We start from the raw sequence: 25660 nt of genomic DNA on the forward strand, positions 1-25660 counted from the left end.
ACCAACCAACCATTTTTTTTTTTTTTGAGAGATTTTCACTGTAGGGCGCGTGCGCTCGCCAGACAGACAGAGAGAGACATAGAGACAGAAAGCGAGAAATCACCCCCCAGGGGGGATGGTCACGCCGCAATCCCTTCTCCTCCATTCTCCTCCCGGGATCTTGGGCACGCACGCACACGCGCCCGGCGTGAGTTTTAAGCCACCGGGTCCGGGACACGAACCGCGGTCGACTACGTGGGAATCCAGCGACATAGCCATTACACTAACTGCTGGTTCCCCCAACCATTTTTTTTGTGGAGAATTTTTTATGCATCAGATTCTGTGTACACTTGAAAATTTTTCATTCAATCCCTGCATCTCCTCCAAGTAGGTATTATTATTGCTCTTTTAGATGGTGAAAGTTCTTTTAGAGTAAATGAAGACTTAGAGAAGTCATTGAACTCCAAGGTCAAGAAGCTACGGTTGCGTGGCTAATAGGCTGGATCCATGTCGACAGGATTCCAGCTGCATGCTCTTTAACACTAATTTGCATCCTTGGTCTACTCTCCCATGGCACTTTGCTATAGCTCATGCAATAGCTGGAGAAAAGGGTGGAACTCAGGCACCAAGAGGAAAATTACACCTCAGTCATGACGGGCTAAGCAGTAAGTCCCAATTCTGGGACTATGCTAGGAGAACATATTGCTTCTCCTGCAGAATTTTATTTTTATGTCTCAATCATTTTCATTGTCATCATCAAAAGTATTAAGCATTTATTTATGAGTTAAAGATATTCAATCTTCACTTTTTATACTTATATAAGTCAAATGACATCGTTATGGCTAGAAATACAGGACATGTAATCAAGTTAACATACATTAAAACATGATTCAATGTATTAGATGTTTAACTTCTGTAAAAGGACAAAGATGTACAAATGTTTTCTCTAAAAATCTTTCCTAAAGTGTTTCAAAGTTCAAATTTAGGCCTTAGGCATTCCGTTTAGAAATATCTAAAATTAGAAATAATCACAAAGTTAACAGTCATATAAAATACACACTAAGATTGAAGCATTAAATTTTATAGAGGCCAGCAATGATCAGAAGCCACCCCTAAAATATTTCTTAGAGTGGAATTCTGAAACTAAGGATTCATTCTGATACTTTTTAGAGTTTCTTATTATGTAAGGTCAGTTCGCCTGAGAGCTCAGCCTATGTAAGTAAGCTGTGGAGGCCCAGCAGCAGTGGTGTGCACTGCTAAGATGCTGTGCTTGTTGGACTGGAACCACATGGGAGGCCAGAGTTAGACACCTGGTCAGACCTAAAGGCTGGGCACAGTGGTGAGTGCCTGTTATCCCAGCAACTCAGAAGGCAGAGGCAGACAGATCATGATAGTGAGACTCTGTCTAAAAAACGATAATACTCTATGGAAAAAAAAATCACATTATAAATAATTTAATAATAGTGAGCAGAGTGGGAATCCTTTGGGTTTTTGTGGTTTGTTTTTGTCAGTACATTTCTAAGTGTGTTTTTTTTTTTTAGTTTTTATTATTTTAATTTATTTTACAAATTCAGTCATTGTACATCACTACAGCTTGTAAAATGAATTACCCAATATGAATACATTTCACACCAGTTAAATATACATTACACGTTATCATCAACAATCATCCATTTTTATGTCCCATAAATATCTTGCCTATTTTTCTCTTTGATTCCTTTCCTCACACTCTCCCCCTTCTCCTACCCTCTTCAGCATGGGAATCCCCTTAAAGGTATATTTTTTAAAATATTAAGACCTTAAAAATCTTTTTCACATGTTTATTTATGGTACATAGCTAACTTTTGGCCTAAATTACCAAAAACACAAGTCAATTTGTCTGTAAGATATATGATTTCAGATATAGCAAAAATACTATTATTATAAATTGTGATCCTTGATAGTGACTTATAGACATAGGTTATAGCAACTTTAAAATAAAAATGGATTTCTCATTTTCATATTTCCTTTTGGGGGTCAGCAGGTAGCATGGTGGTAAAAGTGCTGGACTCCCACAGGGCTGACAGCAGTTCAGATCCCAAACCTGGTGCTTGTTGTCTCACTTTCTTCCTCCATCTCTTGCATGTGTGCCCTGTAGCAAATTAAAAAATAATAGTAATAATGATAAATAAAATTAACTAAACAATATTTTTTAAAGTACATATATATACATATACACACACATGAACACATATACATATGTATACTTCCTTTTAACATAAAGGGATAGAGTTGTACAAATATGATACAGATTATTAAGATGTGGAAATACGGTTAGAATATGACTTTTATTCTGAAATCAATGTTAGAAATCATGTGGTTCTTACTGGGATTGGTTTTTAAATATCCAATAGCAGGACTATGAAGTGTTGAGATGGAAGATTGGCCGTATGTTGATACTTATCAAAGCTGAGTAATGAATACATGAGATTTATTATATATTCTCCCTACTTTTGTATGTGTTCAAACATTTTAATAGTAAAAGGAAGTTTAAAACAATGGGGGGAGGTAATCATCTAGACTTAAATATTTATGAAACTATTTCTCAGTAGAGGTGTAAAATTCTATCACTCCGAGATTAAAGGCTCAAAATCATATATAAGTTGCAAATATTACCTAGTTTGGAACATAAAGAATAAATATATTTATTTTACTCTGCTTTGATGATACCCAGAAAGGTATTTATTATTTTCTAGGGTCTGAAAAATTATATTACATATTAAATAAGATCATTTTATCTTATCTATCTAGAAGAAGCCCTTAGGAATTTGCCCCTTGAACTGCATGTGATTGAAGTTTTCATCAATATTGCAGTGGGGGCAAATCTTTTATCAAACCATCTTTCTTTTGCATTTTGCTAAAAATGCACTTGAGTTTACCTTTTCTGAATCCTCAATGCACAGGTCAAAAAAAAAAAAAAAACCTTTCGGTAAATAAATAATCATTCCCTAAAGCTACACAATTTAAAATATATTTATGAAAGGTTATAGGTCATCATTTATGATAATGGAGTGTGACAAACAAATTAATTCCAGTACGAAATAAAAAACTGGTTTCAGGCAGTAAGCATAAAACTTTCAGTCTTTGAGACTTTGGTTCAAGAACGTGAACCAACCAGGAGTCTACAAGTCACTGGGTAAAACTCATTGCCATCAAATCCCCACAAACCCTAGACCCAAAGTCATGTTCAGTACTTGGATGATAAGTTGCATTTATAATTGCTGTTTTGGCTTATAAAGGAGGCATTTATTAAAGAGTAAAACCAAGATTTGTTTTGCCATATCAGAACAGGAAGATGGCAGACGTAGAAAAATGATTTTACTTTAGAGGAAACTACTTCAAGATAAGATTTTCAGAAAACTTATTGGCAGTATCCAAGAAAGGTTAAGCAGCTTTCTAGAGGACATGCCCTGAATTAACTGCACAGCCCAAAACAGATTCCAGGTCTCCTAGTTTACATGGTACAGTATTTTTAGGCTCATAAATAAGAGTAAGCAATGTACTTTACTGTACTTATAAATTTACTATCAGAACCAATTAAACAAAAGAAATATACATTTGAGACTTTTCTCGCTCTTTGGTATAAATATATTTTAAAAACTGGAACTCCAGTGGGTTGAATATATTTACCTAAGGGAGAGTTGAACAACCTACATGGTAGTTTTGAATAATCTAAAACATGATTGCTTTTCACTAACTGCCAAAGATGCCATGCTATCATAGACTATACTATTCTTTTTGTATCATATTGTAAAGTCCTAATGACAAATTGAAGAACCATTAAACTGTGACCAGAAAGGACATCCATCAGGAAGAAATGTTCATCTTAAGGGAGTGTTTAAATATCCTATTCACCCATTAGCCTACTTTGCAAGGTAGTCTTACAGTCATTGGTATTCTCATTAATCCAGATCTAAGGGTCACAGTCAACACTGAAGTTCATCAGGGAGCAGAGCAATTTCCTGGACGAAACATTCAAATTCAAGTTTAATCAGAAAACATAGGTTTTGTTCCCCAAACTGTTTTTAAGAGACAAGTGACTAAGGTTGTGTCTCTTGGGATCCCCAGTTAATCCACGCAAAGGAAATTACCTTCTCCCTCAATGAGTAGCTGTTGATGGATTAGTCATGGAATCTTGATTAACTAGAAGTTTGACAATTTAGAAAAAACGTTCTTCTCAAATCAAGTCACATAAATACATCTCCTAACTGAATAATCTCCTCAACATTCATAGACATTATAACACATACCTCAGTTCCCTGTTCTTGTTGTTGATTATATGTTTTGGTTATGGGAAATGAATGTTACATTTGACCCATTGTGCTGCCTTATGTGTGTAGAATTCTTTCAGAGAAAAGTAAAAATTTTAATTGACTGGAAAACTACCTCAAATGTTTCATTCATCTGAAATTAACTGTATTGTATAGATCTTTGCTGTTCAGTATAACTACCAACTACCAACCACGTGTGCTACTGAGCATTTGAAATGTGGATTCTCCAAATTGAGATGTGCATTCATTGGAAAATACACACCCGTTGCAAAGACCTAGTTTGAAAAAAAGAATATAAAACATCCCACTAATAATATACTTATTATATATTGAAATAATATTTAATATAGATTCTATTATGTAAAATATATTACTAAAGTTCTCTGTGATTCTATTCCCTCCTACAAGGTGGGATGCCTCTACTGCTAACAAACATTTATGTTACAAATCTTTGGACTATGATATTCTATATAGATTAAATATTTTTTTAATTTAAGAGCCCACATCTAAATCCAAGTTACTTTACCAATTTCTTTTTACCTTTTAAAAAGTAGGTACTAGAAAATGTTTGTATTATATGTATGACTTACATTTGTAACATATAGATCACCAGTTTCTGCCCTGCCTTTTCCGTCTTGATTTCTTTGGATTTTGTTTATCCACATCTTACATTGGTATGAATACATGATGTCAGCTTTCAATTATTTGTGCAAATAGAGACTGAGAATGTTTAAGATCAAGATATCCCTCAGGTAATTCAAAACTAAATTTTAACTATTAATTTCAATCTCCTTCACTCAACTTTTCCCCAAAGCTGTCAGAAAATAATAAGATGATCTGGCTTGGGATTCATTCCCTTCCTTTCCCTTTTTAAATGCAGTCTGAACAAAGAAAAAACAATGATAAATGGACTGCCCCTTAGGGAAGGAAGAGAAAAGAAATAGGAGGTGAGAGTGGATAAGTAGGTAAGAATAGATAAAGAAAAGAAGATTGCTACTAATTGGTAAGGATAAGAAACCCCCAAGAACATCTTATGGATGCAACAGTGCGCATTGATGACCTGTTGCATGTATGACAAGTCCTTGGATGGCAGTAAAAGTAACTCACATCACCATCTTTCTCCAATTCAATTGTCAAACAATGACTCTTACCACACTGTATTTTACTAGTTATCTAAGTGCCACATTACTATCCTCCACAAAGTCTCATGGGAGAAGAAAGTTATAAGGAATCCTTCTGACATAAAGAAGAAGACATGCTGGAAGGAAAAGGTAAATTGTAAAAGTCACTTGGAGTAAATATCCCAAATTAGGGTCAGTTTACAGTGGATATGGTAACAGGACATCAAAACCCAAAGAAGCAAGATCCTTTGAGTATGACAAGGGCAAGAACTTCGGTTATCCCAAAATAAAGCCCTTGTAAGTAATACTAAATGTTTACTTCACAACATTTCCACTTTAGAAGGGAAAAATTGTCCTTGTCTAAGACTTCTCAGCAAGTGAGGTCAGAATCTATCATCCTAGTCTTAAACCAGTTTAGACTACTTAAATAAGATATAGTCATTCTACAGTAATGGTAATCTACTGCTGAATCTAAAGGACTTCCCTGATGGCTTAAAAATTCATACTAGAAAAGAATGTAAATAAAAAAATAAAATTGAAAAAAGAAAACTATCTACAAAGGAAAAAAAAAAAAGAAAAGAAAAGATACCTTTGGGGCCAGCAGGTGGTATGGTGGCTAAGGGTGCTGGACTCTCCCATGGCTGATCACAGTTTGAGTACCAGAACTCACTCTCTCTCTCTCTCCCTCTCTATTTTTCTCTCTTTCTCTCCTTCTCTGGTCAAATTTTTTTAAAAATAAATAAATAAAAATAAAGTTAAATAAAATAATTCTATAAAAAAAGAAATAGATGTTTTGAAGTACTCAATAAGGTTAATGTAGTTTACCAAAGAGTCAAATAGGTTGTATTAAGTAGGTGCATCTGAAAGTATTCAATCATATCTAGAGAGAAATTTGAGAATGAGAGCTATTCTTAACTTGAGAGAAAAGATTATTACTTCCTCCTTTGAACTCAGACAATTATGCTGAGAAGAAAAATCTTTTTCAAAATTAGGCCATGGAGGGTGAGGGGGAGGAAACCATGTGAAAGTGTTAACCCTTATTTATACTACATACTTTTTTATTTCTATTCAACCAATGCTGCTAGCAGTCAGTCATGAGATGTTCTACTTTGTACAATGCTAATTCATTCAACAGTTCTTCGGCAAAGTCATACAGAACCTGAAAGAAACTTCTCCTTCAGTAATAGCGTTCTTGTTATCCTATGTCTCTAAACTATTGTAGAATTAACTTTAAGAATTATGTATTTGATTTATTTATTTATTTTAATTTGACCAGAGAAGGACTGGGGTGGGAGGGGTGGGAAAGGGGTGAGAAAGTTGCCAGGTCCAAGACTTGAACAACAGTCAGCCATGTAGGAGTCCAGCTGCCTTACTACACCACACCACTTACTAGCCTCTAAACATTAAAAACAAAACAAAACAAAACATGGTTCTATGTGTTCTTTTATTTACTATTCTTGAAAATACTCCGAGAAGTTTTAGCATTGTGATTTTAGATGAATAAAATAAAGCACCTGGAGGTTAATGGGAAAAGTCCAGATATTCTGCATTACTTTTTTTTTTTTTTTGGAGAGGTTTTCACTATAGGGCGCCTGCGCTCACCAGGCAGACAGAGAGAGACAGACAGAGAGACAGAAAGCAAGAAATCACCCCCCAGGGGGGATGGCCACGCCACAATCCCTTCTCCTCCGTTCTCCTCGGGATCTTGGGCATGCACGCACACGCAACTGGCGTGAGTTTAAGCCACCAGGTCCGAGACAGGAACCGCGGTTGACTATGTGGGAGTCCAGCGACATAGCCATTACGCTAACTGCTGGTCCCTGCATTACTATTTTTTAAAATTATTTCTTTAATTTTATTTATCATCACTATTTTTTAAATTATCTTTTTAATTTTATTTATCATCACTATTATCTTTCTTAAAATTTGCAACAGGGCATGTGTGCTTACCTGAGAAAGACTGAGAAAGAGAAAGTAAGCGAGCCACCAGGTTTGGACTTGAACCATGGTCAGCCATGTGGGCCTGCTGGCCCTGAAGGTTATCTTTCCAACCATCCTAGCATGTCTTCTAAAAGACTTTCACTCACTCTTGGTGGACCTTCCTTACTTGAATCCCTTTTCTCTCTTTTGGTTTTTGTATTCTAAACTTACCTAAATCTGACCACTTCCACCAAAGAAAATGTTCTCACTAGTAGAAGAATGGCCCAGTTCTTTCTAACACCTCTATAGCCTTAGCTATGAAAAATACCAGAATATGTTTTCTCTTGTGGTCTAAATATTACATGAATTGTTTTGATTTGCCTTTGAAAGTTCGTTTGCTGACAGAGCACTTTTTCCCAATCTATAAAAATGCAGAATGTGGCCGTGGCTCCTGGTCCAGCTGACAGGGTGGCTAACGGTGATGGGATGTCTGGAGATGAGCAAGATGAAAACAAGGAAGATGAGAAGTCTGGTGCTGTGAAGTTCGGATGGGTGAAAGGTGTGCTGGTGAGAAAGCTCCTATGTTTGTTCACAAATGAAAACTAGCCATTGAATGTTCGAGTGGATTAAGTGTAACAAGGCCTGGACACCAGAGTTACAGAAGACACTGGGTTTTGCCCCAATCATGCTTTTCATGTCTCCTTTCAATGCCCCTTCAATCTACAGGTAAGATGCATGCTGAATATCTGGGGAGTCATGCTCTTCATTCGTCTCTCCTGGATTGTCGGAGAAGCTGGAATTGGTAAGCACGTTTCTCCTCCTAAATAATTTTCTAAGTAAATTATAAACTCAATAAGCAACTCGTTTTCCTATTAATACTGAATGTGAGAGGAAGGTCACAGAAACAATTTGCACTTGGATTCCATTTACTTTGCGTCTTTGATAAATGTTTGTCAGGGAAGAAGGTTGAAGAGCTGACTCCTGTGAGACTGGAATTTTCCAGCTTGCCCAGCAGGTGAATGCTTCAGCCCATATTTCCATCTTTTGGTAGTGTTTTAGGTGTATGGGTATATAAAAGCATATTCATTTTAGATAACAATATTCATATTTTGGGACATACTGACATTTGCCCCTCATTTGTTAAAGAGTATTTCTCTTTTAGTGATTGTCAAACCTTCACTGAATAAAAATAACTTGTGGGAAAACTGGTGAAAATGTATCCTGACTCATCAAAATGCTGAATTGTTGAACATTTTCCAATGAAAGCAATTATGTTTCTTTGGGGTACCTGTGAGAACAAAAGTTAATTAAATATTGCCAGATATAAGCTTAAGATTATAGATGAAATGACTAAGATAATGTAGATAGCTAATGTTATTTTTTTCTAAATGGAAAATGAATGATATTGATATTCTTTTAGAATGATTATTTAATATTTTTAAATATTTCCTCTGGCAAGTTTTTTATTGAGATGATATTGGTAATAGTTACATGAAAAATTTATTTGAATTGTATTGAAGTTTCTAATCAAATGTGATAAAAATTACTGGTGTTATACTCGACAGATAAAAAGTACATTATGGATTCATTTTGAGGGAAAGACTTCCAAGTCATTAATATCAATAGCACAGATTTTGGGAACCAGCAGTTAGCGTAATGGCTATGTTGCTGGACTCCCACGTAGTCAACCGCGGTTCGCGTCCCGGACCCGGTGGCTTAAAACTCATGCCGGGCACGTGTGTGTGCGTGCCCAAGATCCCGAGAGGAGAATGGAGGAGAAGGGATTGCGGCGTGACCATCCCCCCTGGGGGGTGATTTCTCGCTTTCTGTCTCTATGTCTGTCTCTGTCTGTCTGGCGAGCGCACGCGCCCTACAGTGAAAATCTCTCCAAAAAAAAAAAAAATAGCACAGATGTTCAGATGTGTGTCAGATATTGCTCCAGAAGCTTTCTCAATTCAGGTTTAAGATGTAGTTGGCGTGCTTTTGTGCTCAAAATCCCAGGGAGAGATTGGAGAAGGGATTGTGGTGTGGCCATCCCCCTGGGGGGTGATTTCCCTCTTTCTGTCTGTCTCTTTCTCTTGTGGCGAGCATATGTGCCTTATTTACTACTTTCCCTCCTCCAAGCACATTCAGACTCAGCAGAAGACTAACTCGAAAAAAGAAAGAGCAAAGCTGTAAATTGAAAAACTGGATCCAGTTCCCATAGTTTTTCCACGTTTCATGTTTGGCAACTGCCAGGTTCCTGACAAAGGGCTGCTTGCTGGTTTTATGATGCATATCAAATGAATGCTTGCAGCCACCAGGTCCAAAATAAGTATATGCTGTTCCATGGAAAATCTGCATCTTAATGTTGCCAAGGTTTTGCTCCAGGGTTTCATGCAAAATTAGGTTTTTAAGGGCAGTTTAGTAACTTATTGAGATCATCAAGAAACATTACTTTGTTTGGAGGTGTGAGAATAGCCATGGGCAAGAGTAATTCTTTTTTAAACAACTTATTTAACATCCATATGTTTAGGCAATAATCTGAACTTTAATCAGATTTTACATTACTCTTCACAGTCATCTCAGTTTCAAGTTTATTATAAAATATGATGAACCCTATCTTCTGCTAAACTTACAGACCTTAATGTTGTTTTAATAAGGATCTTTTATTTAGGTAGTTAAATCATACTACAGAAGAAACTGGAATTCTAACTATAGTCTTCTGTAAGTTTTCCTTTGAAAGGAGGATAGTGTTTTTCCTTTCTTCTTTCATTCTTTCTTTCTTTCATCTGTTTGTCTTATTTTCAGAAAATAAATTAATGTGTAGCAGAAACTTATCACCTTACTTAGTTGTAATGGCCCTTGCTATGAACCTAAAGCTAAATGAGTTAAGTCACCATCTGGGTCCCATTTGGGTTTCCTTTATTGGAAAAGAAAAAAAACAAACACAAGTATTTTTCTTCTGGCTTGTGGGGTGGGGGTGGGGGTAGTTTGGGTAAGAATTCTAAATTCATTTTTAAGCCCACACCCTGGGAATAAAGCCAAAAGAAATCTGGAACCAGGAATAACAGTAGCTATAGCCCTTGGGTAGCCATTCTGGGGCTATGAGTTTTGAAAGCCTTATTCTCAAAGCAAATAGACCCACACAAGAGGATCTAGAGTTGAAGTCCTGTAGCTTTCTTGTGAGTGTCAAGGGCACATACATATCTGCCAATGATCTAGGCTACCTGAGACTGGGTGTGGCTAGTGGTTTAAGGACCCCATTGGGGTATGTACTCTCAATACATGGATGAATAAACTTTAAAAAAAAGAACAAGAATGATAAAATGAATTCATAATACCATAGCTATTCTTCTCCATCTTGGAGACCTCGGCTAGGGCATGATGGCTACCAATAAACATAACCATCAGGCAGAGAAGATGGGTATGATGAGAATGACCTGAAGCAAGAAACCTATATTCAGGGAGTTTCATTTCTCATCTAAACATCGGTAATCTGGGTTAATTCTTTCCCAGTCAGTTATCTGAAGATATAGATAGGCTGAAGGTAGATCAGTTGTCTTAATATGTTTGGGGTATATAAAACTTGTCTAAGAAATCAGTTTGGAAAACTGCAGAATCCTGGTTTTTACTTTAAAAATCAAAACTCAGTAGATCTTGGTTTTTTTGTTTACATTTAATGTTGTTTGTTTGTTTTTCTTTTTTTTTTTTTTGAGAGTTTTTTGCTATAGTGTATGTGTGCTCACCAGAAAGACAGAGAGAGACAGAGAGACAGAAAGCAAGAAACCACCCCCCAGGGCAGACGGCCATGCCACAATCCCCTCTCCTCCATTCTCCTCTCGGGATCTTGGGCACACACGCACACGTGCCTGGTGTGTCTAAGCCACTGAGTCCGGGACTCAAACCACATGGGAGTCCAGCGACATAGCCATTATGCCAACTGCTTGGTCCCTGTTTCTTAATTTTTGCCAGAGGACACGTGTACTCCCTGAAAGAGACAGAGAGAAGGAAGAGAGAAAGCACGTCCCTTCACAGGAAACAGTCATGCTGTAATCCCTTTTTCTTCATTTGTCCATTCTGTCAGAGTTTGGGGCACACATAAACAAGCACCCAGCACATTTCTCAAGACACCTGGTTGAAAGCTGAACATCAGGGTTGGCCATGTAGGATCTGGTTCAAGTACCAGACCATGGAGCTGGCCAGGTCTGGACATTTTAAATAAGTTCCCAGGCATTTCCTGCAGCAGGTGGTTCAAGGACCACACTTTGAGAAAACCATGAACTGACTGTTTTCTAAGCTGCCTTTTACCCTAGAATTTTATGTTCCATTATGAGAGAAAAGCACATATTTGCTGTTTGAAAGTATAAAGCTTTGTTCCAAGATTTCAAGTGGTTTACAGAAAAATATACAATGAGAAAGGATGAATTAAGAATTGTTGAGAAAATATTGCAGGGAAACAATAACCCAGTAGGTTTAATGTTACAAAATACAAACAATATGATTCTGTACAGTTTCTGTGGTATTCTAAACATTTGATATCAAACTTCCTCCAAGTAAAATAAAGAGCAAAATAATGTGCAAAATATCAAAATAAATCACAGTGACGCAAAGACCTGATGCCTCATAGAGCTATAAAGATGATGCTCACCACAGGATCCCTGCAACAGGCATGAAAAATTCAGGGCAGCTATTTTTTTATAACTCACAACCTCTAAGAGTCTAGAGGGGCCAAATCAATACAGTTTATAGCTCGTGCCCCCTAGTTAGCTTCTTCCAACAGCAGTTTAGCTTGTAAATTGCCTAGCGATGCCAGCTAGATCCAGAGGTTAGCTGGAAGCATTAAAATAGCCAACCTCCTTTTCTGTCCCTAACCTCCCTCCACTTCCCTTTCTCTTAGGATATGGCCAGAGAAATTACAACCTCTCTTGGCCAGCTTCCTTTATTTATTTATTCAAGATTTTTTTGCCATAGAGTTTGTGAGCTCACCAGAGAGAAACAGAGAGAGAAGGAAAGTGAGAAAGCACCCCACAAGGGGGATGATCATGCTGCCATCCCTTCTCTTTCATTCTCCTCTTGGGATTTTGAGTATGCATGTTCATGCACCTGGTGTGTTTTTCACACCAAGTTTGGGACTCAGACTGTGGAGTCAGCCATGTGGGATCCAGTGCCTTCACCAGCATGCCACCTGCTAACCCTGGACAAGTCTCCTCCTAAACTTCCCTAGGACTGGAGAGCCTGCCAACAATTATAGAGCATCACCTTTATACAAATGGAGCATATCTAAGAGCCCAGGTCAAAACATTCCAATAAACTAGGGTTACCTCACAACCTTCTCCCCAAAATCTAGGTCAGCCTCCAGTAGAAAGGGTATTGTAGGGGGAAATCGATTTCCTTCTACCTATCTTAGGTTCATTGGCTGGGGCCCTATAACTGACATGGACAAAAGTTAGATTAACAAGAGAAAAATGAAAAGAAGTTTGTTGGGACCAGCAGTTAGCATAATGGCTATGTCGCTGGACTCCCATGTAGTCGACTGCGGTTCGAGTCCCGGACCCGGAGGCTTAAACTCAGGCTAGGCACATGTGCATGCATGCCCAAGATCCCGAGAGGAGAATGGAGGAGAAGGGATTGTGGTGTGGCCATCCCCCCTGGGGAGTGATTTCCTGCTTTCTATCTCTCTGTCTCTCTCTATCTGTCTGGCTAGCGCATGCGCCCTATAGCAAAAACCTCTCCAAAAAAAAAAAAGTTTGTTAACAAGTCCATCACACATACACAGACACAGACACATGGGAGCACGCAGTAATAAAGAGTGTTTAGAACATGGGCTTACGTAGCATCTTAACAAAGAAAAATCATAGAGAAGTGACAGAGACAAGGAAAACAACCTTGAGTTTCTAGAGTGACAAAAGGTGAGATGGTAAATAAATGGGAGAACTAGTCAAACACAAGGGCTAGTTAGCAGATCTCGTTGTATAGATTCCTATGATGGCTTCTCTGGGCAGATTAGGGTCTAAAACTGTCTCTGATGATTAGCTTCTGTCCTTTTTTATAAAAAGGGGAGGGAGACACATTTATAAATTTATGTCCTGCTTTTAGGCAGATAGGAAAGGGACAGAAAACTTTTATTGAATCTGTTTCATTTCTATTCCTTTCAGCTCAAAATATGCCTCATACCAAAGCGTTACATGTTCTGGTGTGTTCTGCCACCTCTAGCATCCCCCTGGCCTGTATATTTCTTGAAGCTAAAAGCAGCTACACCCCTCTCTGAATCCTGACCTGTGCACTTTCTCCCTCCTATTATACTCATCAATCCTCTCAATCCTAAGATTTTTCGGGACAATTATTTTCACTTCATTTTATTTGTTCCTTTTATTTCTCATACTGCCTACCTCATGACTGGATATACAATAGAACTTTAACAATAGCTATTAGGACTATGTTGAGTATAATAAAAAGCAGTGCCGTTGATTGAGTTCTGCATTCCATGCACTATGCTAGCTACCTTACACATGCATCATTTCTCATTTTATTACCATTCTAGCTTAGAAAATAAGTAGCTTACCAGAGGTTAACAGCTGAAAAACTAATGTGGTTTAATCTGATTCTTTTCACCTTACCCATCAATGAGAGAAGCACTTTACTATCCTGTATATCATTTTCCATCCCTATATGACCAAATATACATAAAAAGATAGTTACCTAGGAGGATGGCTACTTAGTTTCTCGTCATATTAAACAGCTTGACATTGTAGAGCAATTATTGTGTTTATAGGTGTTTAGAACTTCATCAAAGAAGTTTGCATTAAATTTTGAACAGCCATAATTTTTAATTGACTGCAACTTAGCACTGCGTATGTCAACCCTTCCATTTCTTAGAACCTGAGTTACTACAGGCAGAAAACACCAAAGTTTATTTTTTACTCACAGGTGATTTCTCACCGACTTGTTAAACTCAGATGTGGTCCTTCTGTGACTACCCTAGACTTGCTGGCTTTTATGTGAATGTCTAGTGGGCTGTTCCACCATCTAATTGCCTTTATTTTCCCTCTCTCAACGGAGGTCTTGGTGTGATTATCATCTGCTTAGCCGTGACAGTGACTGCTATCACTGGTTTATCCACCTCTGCTATTGCCACAAATGGATATGTCAGAGGAGGTAATTAAACTTGTGCCTTGCACCATCATTTGTAAGGTAAAAGCAACACAGGCTCAATAGTTCACCACTGACCTTTCTGGAGTGTTTTCCAAGGTAATACAAGTTGGTTGCTTTTTTTTTTCCCTCTACCCCAGGCAAAGGGATGCAAGAAAAATGGAGAAGGATTTAACCTTTGTCAAACTCCCAACTTTCTCATTCAGGTTCCTCTCAAGAAAGAGAGAAGGTCAAATGTCATGTTTTCTCTTTTCACAGCCAGAGTAGTTTCTCTCCCAGGACACCAGCATAAGTCAACTTTTTCTTTCCAGGGCTGTGGTTTAGATTGTGTTTACTCTTGGAAACCATCCTTCATCATAATGAGCAGTTCTCCGACTTGATCTTTATGCCAGACATACCAGTTTCTCCTTAGCACAAAGAAACCCCACCGGAGGTCTAAGGTGTGGACCTGAAAACTTAAAGGCAGTACAGTTTGCAGCAATAGGAAAGCCAAGAAAGAAAAGTAAATGTGTCTTCTATCTTTCATTGCTAACAGGTCTTGGAGTTCTCATAATTCTTCTTTCCACCATGGTAACTTCTATTACTGGGTTGTCAACTTCTGCAATAGCAACTAACGGGTTTGTTCGTGGAGGTAAAATCTCTAAGATATCTAATGCCCTCATCACTTACTGCGGGTAGGCAAAACTTTTTTATGTACTTCTTTTTGATGGGAACAAGGAAGTATTCCAATACGCTTGAGGCTGGCCAACTATTAGGAAAAACTGGATGCAGGAAGAGTCATAAGGTGCAGTAAGTACAGTCCGAGTCTACTCTGGTTGTCTCTGGTCTCAGTTCTAATGGAATTCTCTGGCACATTGCAGGTGGAGCTGGCAGGTGTGCAAATTCCTTGGGTAAACATTTTCTTTTGCAGGCTAATCTACACATCTCTTGCTGGTATTTCTTGAAAAATGATTCTTGGACGTAGCTTCGATTTTAAAGTTTAGCACATTTCAGGTGCTTCCTCGACTTCACAGAGTGGGATCTTTCAGGACATTTCAGGTTTTCCTGTGGAGACTGAGCCTCCTGTGACAAGAATTAAACCGCACATTCTCAAGTGTTTACAGGTGACTCCCCTCAGTACTGGAGCCAAACACTTCTGTTGGGGGATTTTGCAGGTCTTGGAGTTATCATCATTGGCCTCAGTGTGGTAGTGACGACACTCACAGGTATTTCTATGTCTGCTATTTGCACAAATGGAGTAGTAAGAGGAGGTAAGCCAATTAATCTACTTATGACTATTAGCTTCGGTTAGATTGTAGTATTTGGAGTTGGTTTAACATTGGAAGTAAAATTTTCACATTGCTGAATAGACCCCCAGGTATTAAAACAAAACAAAGTAACTCAAAATTTAAACAGCAAGGCAAAATTCTTTTCAACGAAAATTAAGAGTTTTTTTTATAAAGGACTTATTTGATCCCTTTCCTGTGATGAAACATGTTTATACAGAACAGTGACTACACATTAAGTAAGAAGATATGGAATATTACGTGAAATTTATGGTTTCTTTGTACTTTGAACAAGCCCTGCTGGCTCTGTTCCTGATCCCCTCAGCAAAGGTCTTCTCAGCACCCCAGAGTTGGCTGCTGATTCCTACTCATTCCAGCAGCCACCCCTCACCATGCCACCAGGAGACAACAGGCATAGAAAGACCATTAACAAGAAAAGGAAAAGAAATAAAGAGTTACTTTCAAATTATCCAGGAGCAGGCAGGCCTAGGCAGAAAATGAAGTTTATCATTGGTCTTCTCACTCCCTTTCTTTTCTTTCCCCTTCCCCATTGGCTTCTTGGGTTCTCTACGTGGGTACTTCACCTAGTTCTCTGTACTCCTCCCATGCATGACACACCTCCTCTCCCAATCTCTGCCTGCCTCTCGTTTTGGGCAAGTTTACCTAAGTAACTGGCTAGCTAATTTGCTTAGTGTAGTCTAGATAAAGAAAATAATAGGAATTTGCTCCACCCAGATAGTATGTTACATGTTGAGAGGCCTTTGACCCCTCAACCCAAAGGAATTACTAAAGTGAAGTAAATTGCTTCTTAGTGAAGGGTAATTTTGTTTTGTTTTATGAGTATTTGTTCAATGTCATTCCCATGAACTCTTACCTGCCTCCTAGACTAGTGTGGTATGAGAAGGCCACTAACTTGCTGCATTCTGTGATAACGGGGCTTCTCAATATCAGTCTTTTCTACCTTCAGTAACCTGCTGAAGGCACTCTCTAGGGTGCTGATAACTTCAGTTTGGTCTTGCATGTGCACAGAAGTACGCAGCCAGACATAGGTCTACCTTTTCAATGTCCAAGGGAGAAGTAAATTGTTCCAAATCCTCCCTACTTTTCTTCCCACCTACATATATACAGTTATTTGTCAATTGTCATGTCTTCTCAAGCTAAAAACATTGAGGACCAAATCTGATTTATAGAATGGACAACACATGGCACCATATGATACCTTGTTTGTATGCAGCAAATATAAACCAGAAAACTCTGTGTGTGTGTGTGTGTGTGTGTGTGTGTGTGTGTGTGTGTGTGTGTGTGTGTGTGTGTGTGTGTGTGTGTGTGTGTGTGTTGTATAAAGGAAGTGAGAAGAACAAAGATAAACTTCACACACTTCATTTTCTACTATGGTTTCCTGTTCCTGAAAGTAAAGTTCTATTAAAGTATTAATTTGAATACTCCAGTGATTTTTAAAGACAATGTATTCTTTTTGGTAAAGTTTGCTATGTTATTTGTAACTTTTTTCTACATTTAGATTTCAATAAATAGGATTTTATTAAGTCATGATTCTGCTATTGTAGATTATGTACAGAGCGCAAGTAAGGACTAAGTTATTTGTTAGGATGACCTAAGATTTCTGAAACTATTAAGAAGTTGAAATATTTTAATTAGAACAGTTAACATTTTAAATGTTCTTAGACATTCAAAAGCATTTGGTCATTATAAGGCAAACTCCTTAGCAGTTCTTCCATGTAAGGCATGCTTATTTCTTGTTCCAGGTGGGGCCTACTATCTTATTTCTAGAAGCTTAGGCCCAGAATTTGGCGGGTCAATAGGTTTGATCTTTGCTTTTGCCAATGCAGTGGCTGTTGCTATGTATGTGGTGGGATTTGCTGAGACCGTGGTAGATCTTCTTAAGGTAATTAAAACCTTTTCTTTTCTTTAGCCAACCAAGATATTTCAGTTCAATTTGCTCTTTCAGGGCTCTAGGGGATATCACTACATTAAGATGATAGGGAGATTGCTGGCGATATGGAAGGAGCATTGGGTATGGCGTCAGAAGATCTGGCTTGGAGTCTTGGCTTTCGTGTTTAATAGTTGAGTGACTTTGGGCCAGCTCCTCTATTTATCTGGACCTTGTTTCCAAAATCTATACTATGGGCTAATAATACTATTCTCTGTATTTCCCAGAAGTGTGGTATAGATAAAATGAAAATGTACACGAGATATTGTATAAATTATAAAACATCAGATAAATAATACGTATTATTGTCACAGGTAATGCTACTATTTTGGTGATAGATTTCCAAAGGGAAAGTTTGGATTGAAATATCTCACTATGGAAAACTAGGAATTTCCTAGTGTAGGTGCTTAGTCTAGGATGGTGATAGTGCAAGCATGTTAATGAGCTGGTATTCCGACTAACTTCTTGTCCTTCTTTTGTATAATGATAGCATTCATTGAATTCAATTGATAAAAGTACCTCTATTTGGAAATTAGAAGAATGAGTGAATGTATTATATAGTTCAAAAGGTATATTATGTTCAAGAAATACATTTTCAGGCTTGTTTGGTCTGTTCTGAAATTGAACAGCACTTATTTTCCAATATTCACATTGTAAACCACTCATTTTTGTTCCACTATGAGTCCTCTTGACACATAAAAACCATTAGTCATTCTTCTGAAACATAATACAAATGCATGTGTAAACATACTTTTACTTAGAGCTACAATAACTTCAAAAACTGTGACTATAATGAATCTCTAATATTTCTAACTCCTAACTTTGGTCATCAAACACCTATTATCACAGGGGAAAAAAATGCTAGGCTCTTTGTCTTCTCAAATTTATGAATACTTCAGTTTTGTGTTATCCTATATGACTCAAGGCATTCATGTACTGTATCTCTTTTGGCTGATAAAGACTACAGTAAGACACACATGCAGAAAACTGTATCACTAACCACTTCAGTGATTTTCTTCCCCAGGAGAGTGATTCGATGATGGTAGATCCAACCAATGACATCCGGATAATAGGCTCCATCACAGTGGTGATTCTTTTAGGAATTTCAGTTGCTGGAATGGAATGGGAAGCAAAGGTGAATGTCTCGGAATGTTGTTGTTAGCAACTTCTGGTCGTGTCCTGAACAAATTTTAGGAATAGAAGGAACCCCCCCATATTCACAAAGTATTGTTGGGGTGAAAGGAGCAGGTTAGCACTAGGTAGAACACCAAGGCCCCCTGAAGCGCGATGTCCAGGCAGTCATGACTCATAGCTCATGGGTCACATGACTGGGCCAGTGCTTTGCTGTTCTTTTATCTCAGGCACATAGCAACTAAGATTACTGCACAGACCCATTGTGGTCATAGCAACATTACACACTGGAAGCTGTATCTCTCAATCACAAACCCTGGTATCATCCTTGCAAGCTACCTATAGATGCTAAAGCCCCCCCCAAAATGGCAAGTGTGTTAAGAGAAGTTCATAAGAGCAGAATCTATCATTCGTATGTCATTTAGCTCCTTTGTAAATCCTGACGGTGATTGGTGCAATTGAAAATGTCCCTTTGTGACAAGAAATGGAGTCTCTAGAACTCAGATGGTCACCAGAAGTGGGAAGGTGGTCAAAGCCTCCCACCTACATAATGTACTAGGAAACAATCCTCCATTTGCTTGTAGAAACAGGCATTCCCACATTAAACAAAAACTGATTAAGTGCCTACCATGTGCTGGGCATTCTGTCAGGTGGTAGCTGTTCAGTTGTGACCAAAACAAGTATAATCCCTGCCTTAGTTCAACAAATTGTTTATGGATAAATAGTTAAATAAATAAATATGGGCCAGTGTGTGGTATGGTGATTAGGGCAGCAGATCCCACATGGTTGGCTGCATAGTTCAAGCCCCAGACCCAGCAGCTTGAGTAACATACCACGTCCATGTGTGTGCACTTCCAAAATCCCAAAGGGAGGAGAAATGGAGGAGAAGGGATTGTGGCATGATCATCCCTCATGAGGGGTACTTGCCTCTCCCTATATCTCTCCCCAGTGAGTGCATATAAGCTGGAAAATTAAATTAATTAAATAATAATGATAAATTGTGAAAAGCTCTATAAAGGAAATAAACAACATGCTGAGGTGGAAAATAATAGTAAACTACTTTAGATTGCTTAATTCTCAGAGTGGAAAGACAGCATAATTTAGTGACAGTAGTGAATACTATTGAAAGCTCCAACTCTGTAATTAGAGTTCCTGTTGGACTTGTATGTCTGACCTTGAGTAAATTATACATCCCAATTCCTCAGTTTCTTTATCTTTAAAATGGGGATAGTAATATCACCTACTTCATAAGGCTTGTTAGTGGTATTACCTGAAAGAATACAGGTAAATTTATCTGCATCTGTTAAATTTTGAGCTTCCAGAGATGGTATAGCGTTTACATCACTGGACTCCCATATGGCTGACCACTGTTTAAGTCCCAGACCCAGTGGCTTGGAACTCATGCCAGGAGCATGTGTGTGCTCAGGACCCCAGGAGGAGTATGGAGGACAGGAATTATGGCATGGTCATTCCCCTAGGGGGCAATTTCTCATTTTCCCTCTTATTGTCTCTGTCTCTCTCTTCGGCAAACTCATGCTCCCTAAGACAAAAACCTCTTTTTAAAAATTGTGGAGACCAGAAGATGGCATAATAGTTACATCACTGGATTTCCACATGGTCAACTGTGGTTCAAGCCCTGGACCTGGTACCTTAAAACTCACACCAGGTGCTTTTGCATGTGTGCCCAAGATCCAGAGAGGAGAATGGAAATGGGATTGTGGTGTGGCCATCCCCCCGGGGGGGATTTCTCGCTTTCTACCTGTCTCTCTGCTGAGTGCATATGCTCTATAGCAAAAATCTCTTTCTTTAAAAAAAAAAGAAAAAAAAAAGATTCTGAGCCCTCAGTGAACATTGGTATTATTGTTTGGAGTAAGTGGTCAAGGAAGTCCTTTCTGTGGAGCTGAGACTTAAATGAAGAAAAGGCAATATAGCTACTCAAAGCAGATGAGGTAGTACATTCTGGGTAGAGGGAACAGCATGTGAAAATGCCAGGCCAGTAAACACTTCAAAATGTTGGAGGGACTGAAGGAAGACCATCTGGCCAGTCAACCTTATAGACCACTGGGCCAAGCACACATGTCAGCCTGACATCAACTGTTCTAGGCATCATAGGGATTCCATAAATGATCCTGTATTCTTGTAAGCCTTCTGCAGTAAGCACTGAAGAGAGGAAGATCCCAGGCAGGCTCTGCCTAGAAAACAAGTCAGGTCTATCAGTGTTGAAATATATGCCTCCATTTACTCTCCTGGGATCACTGCAGTACTTACCCACTTATTACTTAAGAGTATTCTTAAAATGTCACTTCCAAGTCCCCCAGCACACATTCCCATTGAAAATGTCGCATCTTTATCCAGCTAGACTAAAGGGTGTCCAAATAACTTTCTATAAGGATTCAGTTATTACCTGCTCTGGATAGCAAAGTCTTAACTAGAATAATCAGAGAGAATCTTTCTCCAGTGGTTACTTAAAAGTTTTGTAAGTATTTGAAAAGGTGTTAAATATGTCTAATTTGGTCTCCTTTTACTTTGCCATTCTAGGCTCAAGTGATTCTTCTGGTCATTCTTCTTATTGCTATCGCAAACTTCTTCATTGGAACTGTCATTCCATCCAACAATGAGAAGAAGTCCAGAGGTTTCTTTAATTACCAAGGTACTTTCCAATAAATGCTTTTACATTACCCTTCTTACCACCATTCCTGCCACCCAGACTCTAGTCATTAGAATTCCTGTCAGGTCCAGGGAAGAGCCTGGAATTGGATTCAGGGGCCCCAGGGTTAGGTCACCTAATGTATTTGGGTCTCCGATTTTCAGATAAAATGTGGGTGATAATAATAACTTCCTGAGGGAATTTTGAGAAGCAAATTAGATAGTAGCTGTGAAAATGTTTGTAAATCTTAAAGTGTTGGACAAATGGTTGCAGCTGTCAAAAATAAAAATACAGAGCATGTGCAAGGAAAGATAACACAGCTCGAACTATTTGTTCAACTATTATAAAACATTAAAGTCAAATGTAGTAATTCTATTCTTCCTGCTAGACTTTTTTTGCACCTTGATTTCCAATAGCATTGTGTAGTTAGGCATCTCTGTCAGGTTTTGGAGCATAAAAGATTGTAGGAGTTACTTGGTGTAGCATCCTGTAAGAACATCACTAAGCGTGAAATCTGACTTCTCTCTTCTACTCCACCTAAAAAAAAATCCACTCTAGTAGGTTACTGTTGAGTATTTTTGTTCTTGTTGTTGTTGTTATTCATTTATACTTCATTACTCACTCAATTGTTAGTATTTGTTTACTTTTCCTATGACATCACCTCTTTCTTCCCGATTCATTTTCTTTGGAAAGATGATCTTGCTTTGTGTGTCAACATCCTTTTCCTTTCTATTTTTTCCCCTCCTTACCACTCCTACTATGTTTTTCTGATGTTTCAAGCTTTCTTTTCTTAGTTTTGCATCCCAGATTCTCTTGTTCACATTCTTTCCTCCCCTTTTTTTCTTCTTTTCACTTTCTGTTTTCCTTCTAATATTAGGTCATCAGGAAAGTCATGATGTATTTTCCTATGTTGTCCTGTGCAAAATGCATCGTGACTTTCCCAACAACTCAATAGATTATTTCCTTTTCATTTAAGTAATTTGGTAGCAATCGTTGAATTCTATTTTCTTCATTTTCTTTATTTATTTTTTTTAATTTGCTACAGGGCACATGCATTTATGAGAGGAAAAGTGAGAAAGAAAGCCATCAGGTCTGAGACTTAAACCAGTTAGCCACGTGGGAGTCTAGTGCCTTAGTGACTATGCCACTTGTTGGCTCTAGGAATTGTATTATTTTATGAATAAAGCTGTTCACTGTATTACTCTACCACATATGAAAATTTATAAGGATCTAAGATCCAATTTCTTGGAATAAGAATTGAAGTGATTAGAACATTAAGGAACAAAACTGTAAAGTAACTTCATCCACAAGTCTCTTCTACAATTAGAAAAAAAAAATAGAAAGAAGAGCCAGCAGGCAATGCGGTGGTTAAGGCACTGGACTCCCACATGGCTAACCATGTATCAAATCTCGGACCTGGTGGCTTCCTTTTTCACTTTCCCTCTTTCTCTCTGTCTCTCTCTGGTGAGCACATGTGCCCTGTAGCAAATTAAATAATAATTAATTAATTAATCAAACTAAGTAATTCTGTCTTAAAAAAACATAGTAGTGTGTTGATTGTTTAAGGTATTTGTGTAAGAACGTAGTTGTATGTGTGTAGAGGGGTAGGCGCATGAATACATGTGATATATTTGTTAGTATTCCAAAGTGATCATGAGAGATCTTCATCACCTCTATCTCTTCTAAATTCAAAGAAGTCAGGCTGCCTGTGTGTCTATTGGCACAAAAATTATTGATTTTTCAGAGCTATGTCGTAGAGATCTAAAATGTTATGATATATACTTTGACTCTGAGTAAATATTAACATGAGGTTTGTCAGGAGTACACCAATATCTTCAAGTTCATTCCATTTAGAATGTAAGGATATATTTGCATTTAGGGCTGTAAAAGCCAAAGGTAAAGTTTATCTCCTACTCTGAAAAACCTCTACATGATAATTTTCTTGTAATTTGTGTTACAGCATCAATATTTGCAGAAAACTTTGGGCCAAGCTTCACAAAGGGCGAAGGCTTTTTCTCTGTCTTTGCTATTTTTTTCCCAGCAGCTACTGGTATTCTTGCCGGTGCCAATATCTCAGGAGATTTGGAGGTACGTTGTTTTCTCTGCTTTGTAGCTCTGAGCAGTGGTGGTGCCACTGGTGGGGCAGCAGGAGCGATAGAGACTGAACGTGAACATATTTCCTATGGATTCAAAACTGTAAGATTTCTGCAAGATTTCCTGGATACTTCAAAGTTCTCTCTCTCTCTTTTAGAGAGAGAGATTTTTGCTGGAGGACAAAAGTCTGTTTTAAACTTATAATGAATGAGAACATTGGGCATTCATGTAAATGAAAACAAAACATAGCCACATTATTTACACTCCACGCATATTATTCTGTGTTAGGAAACATAGTTAGAATGTACTAAGGTTAGTTCAGAAGTCTCTGGGAAAGTGGAATTATATACAAATTTATTTTGGTCCAAAAATCTTTTGAAATTCATACCTAATTTTTTTTAATAATAAGTATTTTCCATGAACTTTTTGAAGACCTATATTACCTAGGATATCAGTTAGGATGGTTTATAAAAGATTTGTAACTGTGAGTGAAACAAGAGAGAATTTTTTTTTTTTTTGAGAGAGAGAGAGAGAGATTGGCATAGGGCGTGTGCGCTTGCTGGAAAGACAGAGAGGCAGAAAGCAAGCAGTCACCCTCGTGGGGGATAGCCACACCACCGTCCCTTCTCCATTCTCTTCTTGGGATTTTGAGCATCCATACACATGCACCCCACGTGAGTTTCAAGTGGCGGGGTCTAGGACTTGAATCACAGTTGACCATGTTGGAGTCCAGCACCTTAACCACCACACCACCTGCTGGCCCCCAAAATTTGTTTTTCTAGTGTGTAAAAATTTCACCTCATAGACCATCAATGGAATAAGAAAGATCTGCTCTAGGAACCCAGAAAACCACTCTTGTTTCACAATTACCTTGCAGTTTCCCTTCATCTGCACATTACAAGTACACAAATGACTTCTAACCTTAAGTTCCGGTTCCTATAAAGGAGAATAAGGAAGTAGAAAGCAAGCAATTCCTGGGACTTGCCTGTATCACCTCTGCTGACATTTCATTGGCCAGACGTTAGTTTTGTGGCTTTACCTAAGTTGCAAAAGAGGCTGGGAAATACGGTCTCAAACTGAGCAGCACCGTGCCGAGATAAAATTTGAGGAGATTCTGATATTAAAGGGAGGAAGACGATGATGGTATTAGGCATAATAAACACAGAAAAAGAGGAAGACATCGATTTTGACCTCAGTAAACGTTAATCAACCTTGGAAGACAAAAAACATTTTTCAAGAGTTATCAGGAGTTATGGTACCTGAAAACCACAAGTATTTTCCAAGCAGGTTGTGAAATAAAAATGTTGTACAACTCGTTAAGTTAGTCAGGGAAGATTTCCTCAAGGAAGTAACTTTTTAACCTGAACTTAAAGCAAAGGCTAGATGCCAACTATTGGAAATGAAAAGGTATTTGGGAACATTCAGCTCCAGGAAATGTGGGAACAGTATCTCTTACACTTCAGCTAGAGAAACTGATGGAAGCTGGGGGATTTTAGGAGGCCCGAGGAAACAGGTGTCAGAAGGATGTGAGTGAAAAGTGCTTGCCTAGGAATGTAATTCCATGGAAGTAGACTTTGCTCTGGTTTTTTTCATTGCTGTATTCTCAGAGCTAGTAAGCCCTCAATAAATATTTATTGAATGAATGAATCAAGCCATTTAGATCTGTCATAGTAAGGGCCACAGTGCCATGGTAAATTCTTGGGCAGAGATACAGCTTTTAAAAAGTTATGCTGGAGCATAACTGAAAAAAGTTAAAGAACTTGTTCAGAATGATTTGAGTGGTATGAGAACTTAATGAAATGTAACTGTGGATGTTAAACGTCTGGTTTCTCAGCTCTGGAAAAGTATCAAAGGTCATGAATTTACATTTCTGCAAACGCCAAGCACACCTTTAAATGAAGAATATTGCACTTTCCTTAAACAAGTTTGTATCAGAAGCCCAGTATTCAGTTCAGCTGAGCCAGTACTTACTGAGCTTCTGCTCACGTCAAGCGCGGGGGAAGCAAAGAGCTTCATCCTTCCCTCAGGGAACTCATGGTCTATGGGGAGACAAGCTTACTCTGTGTAAGTCGAAATGAGCAGGAATGGAATCACGTACAAAGTGAAAAGGAAAC

General features: G+C 38.2%; 1 protein-coding gene across 5 annotated transcripts in view; it reads left to right on the forward strand.

Moving 5' to 3' along the window:
* SLC12A1 (solute carrier family 12 member 1) overlaps window positions 1–25660 on the forward strand; it is a 109329-nt gene that overhangs the window by 8626 nt on the left and 75043 nt on the right. Inside the window, exons 3-9 of one of the 5 annotated variants that reach the window (XM_006151073.2) lie at window positions 7766–7897; window positions 8057–8132; window positions 14372–14467; window positions 17490–17629; window positions 18699–18809; window positions 21344–21455; window positions 23413–23540. In XM_006151073.2, coding sequence (XP_006151135.1) covers window positions 7766–7897; window positions 8057–8132; window positions 14372–14467; window positions 17490–17629; window positions 18699–18809; window positions 21344–21455; window positions 23413–23540 — 795 coding nt within the window. Of the gene's footprint in view, window positions 1–7765; window positions 7898–8056; window positions 8133–14371; window positions 14468–14996; window positions 15093–15615; window positions 15712–17489; window positions 17630–18698; window positions 18810–21343; window positions 21456–23412; window positions 23541–25660 lie in introns of all 5 variants that reach the window. The other 4 variants (XM_006151072.2, XM_006151071.2, XM_014588828.1 and 1 more) reach the window with 4 other exon arrangements.

The sequence above is a fragment of the Tupaia chinensis genome, unplaced genomic scaffold (genome assembly GCF_000334495.1).
Source record: "Tupaia chinensis unplaced genomic scaffold, TupChi_1.0 Scaffold000312_2, whole genome shotgun sequence".
In the NCBI taxonomy this organism is placed as follows: domain Eukaryota; kingdom Metazoa; phylum Chordata; class Mammalia; order Scandentia; family Tupaiidae; genus Tupaia; species Tupaia belangeri.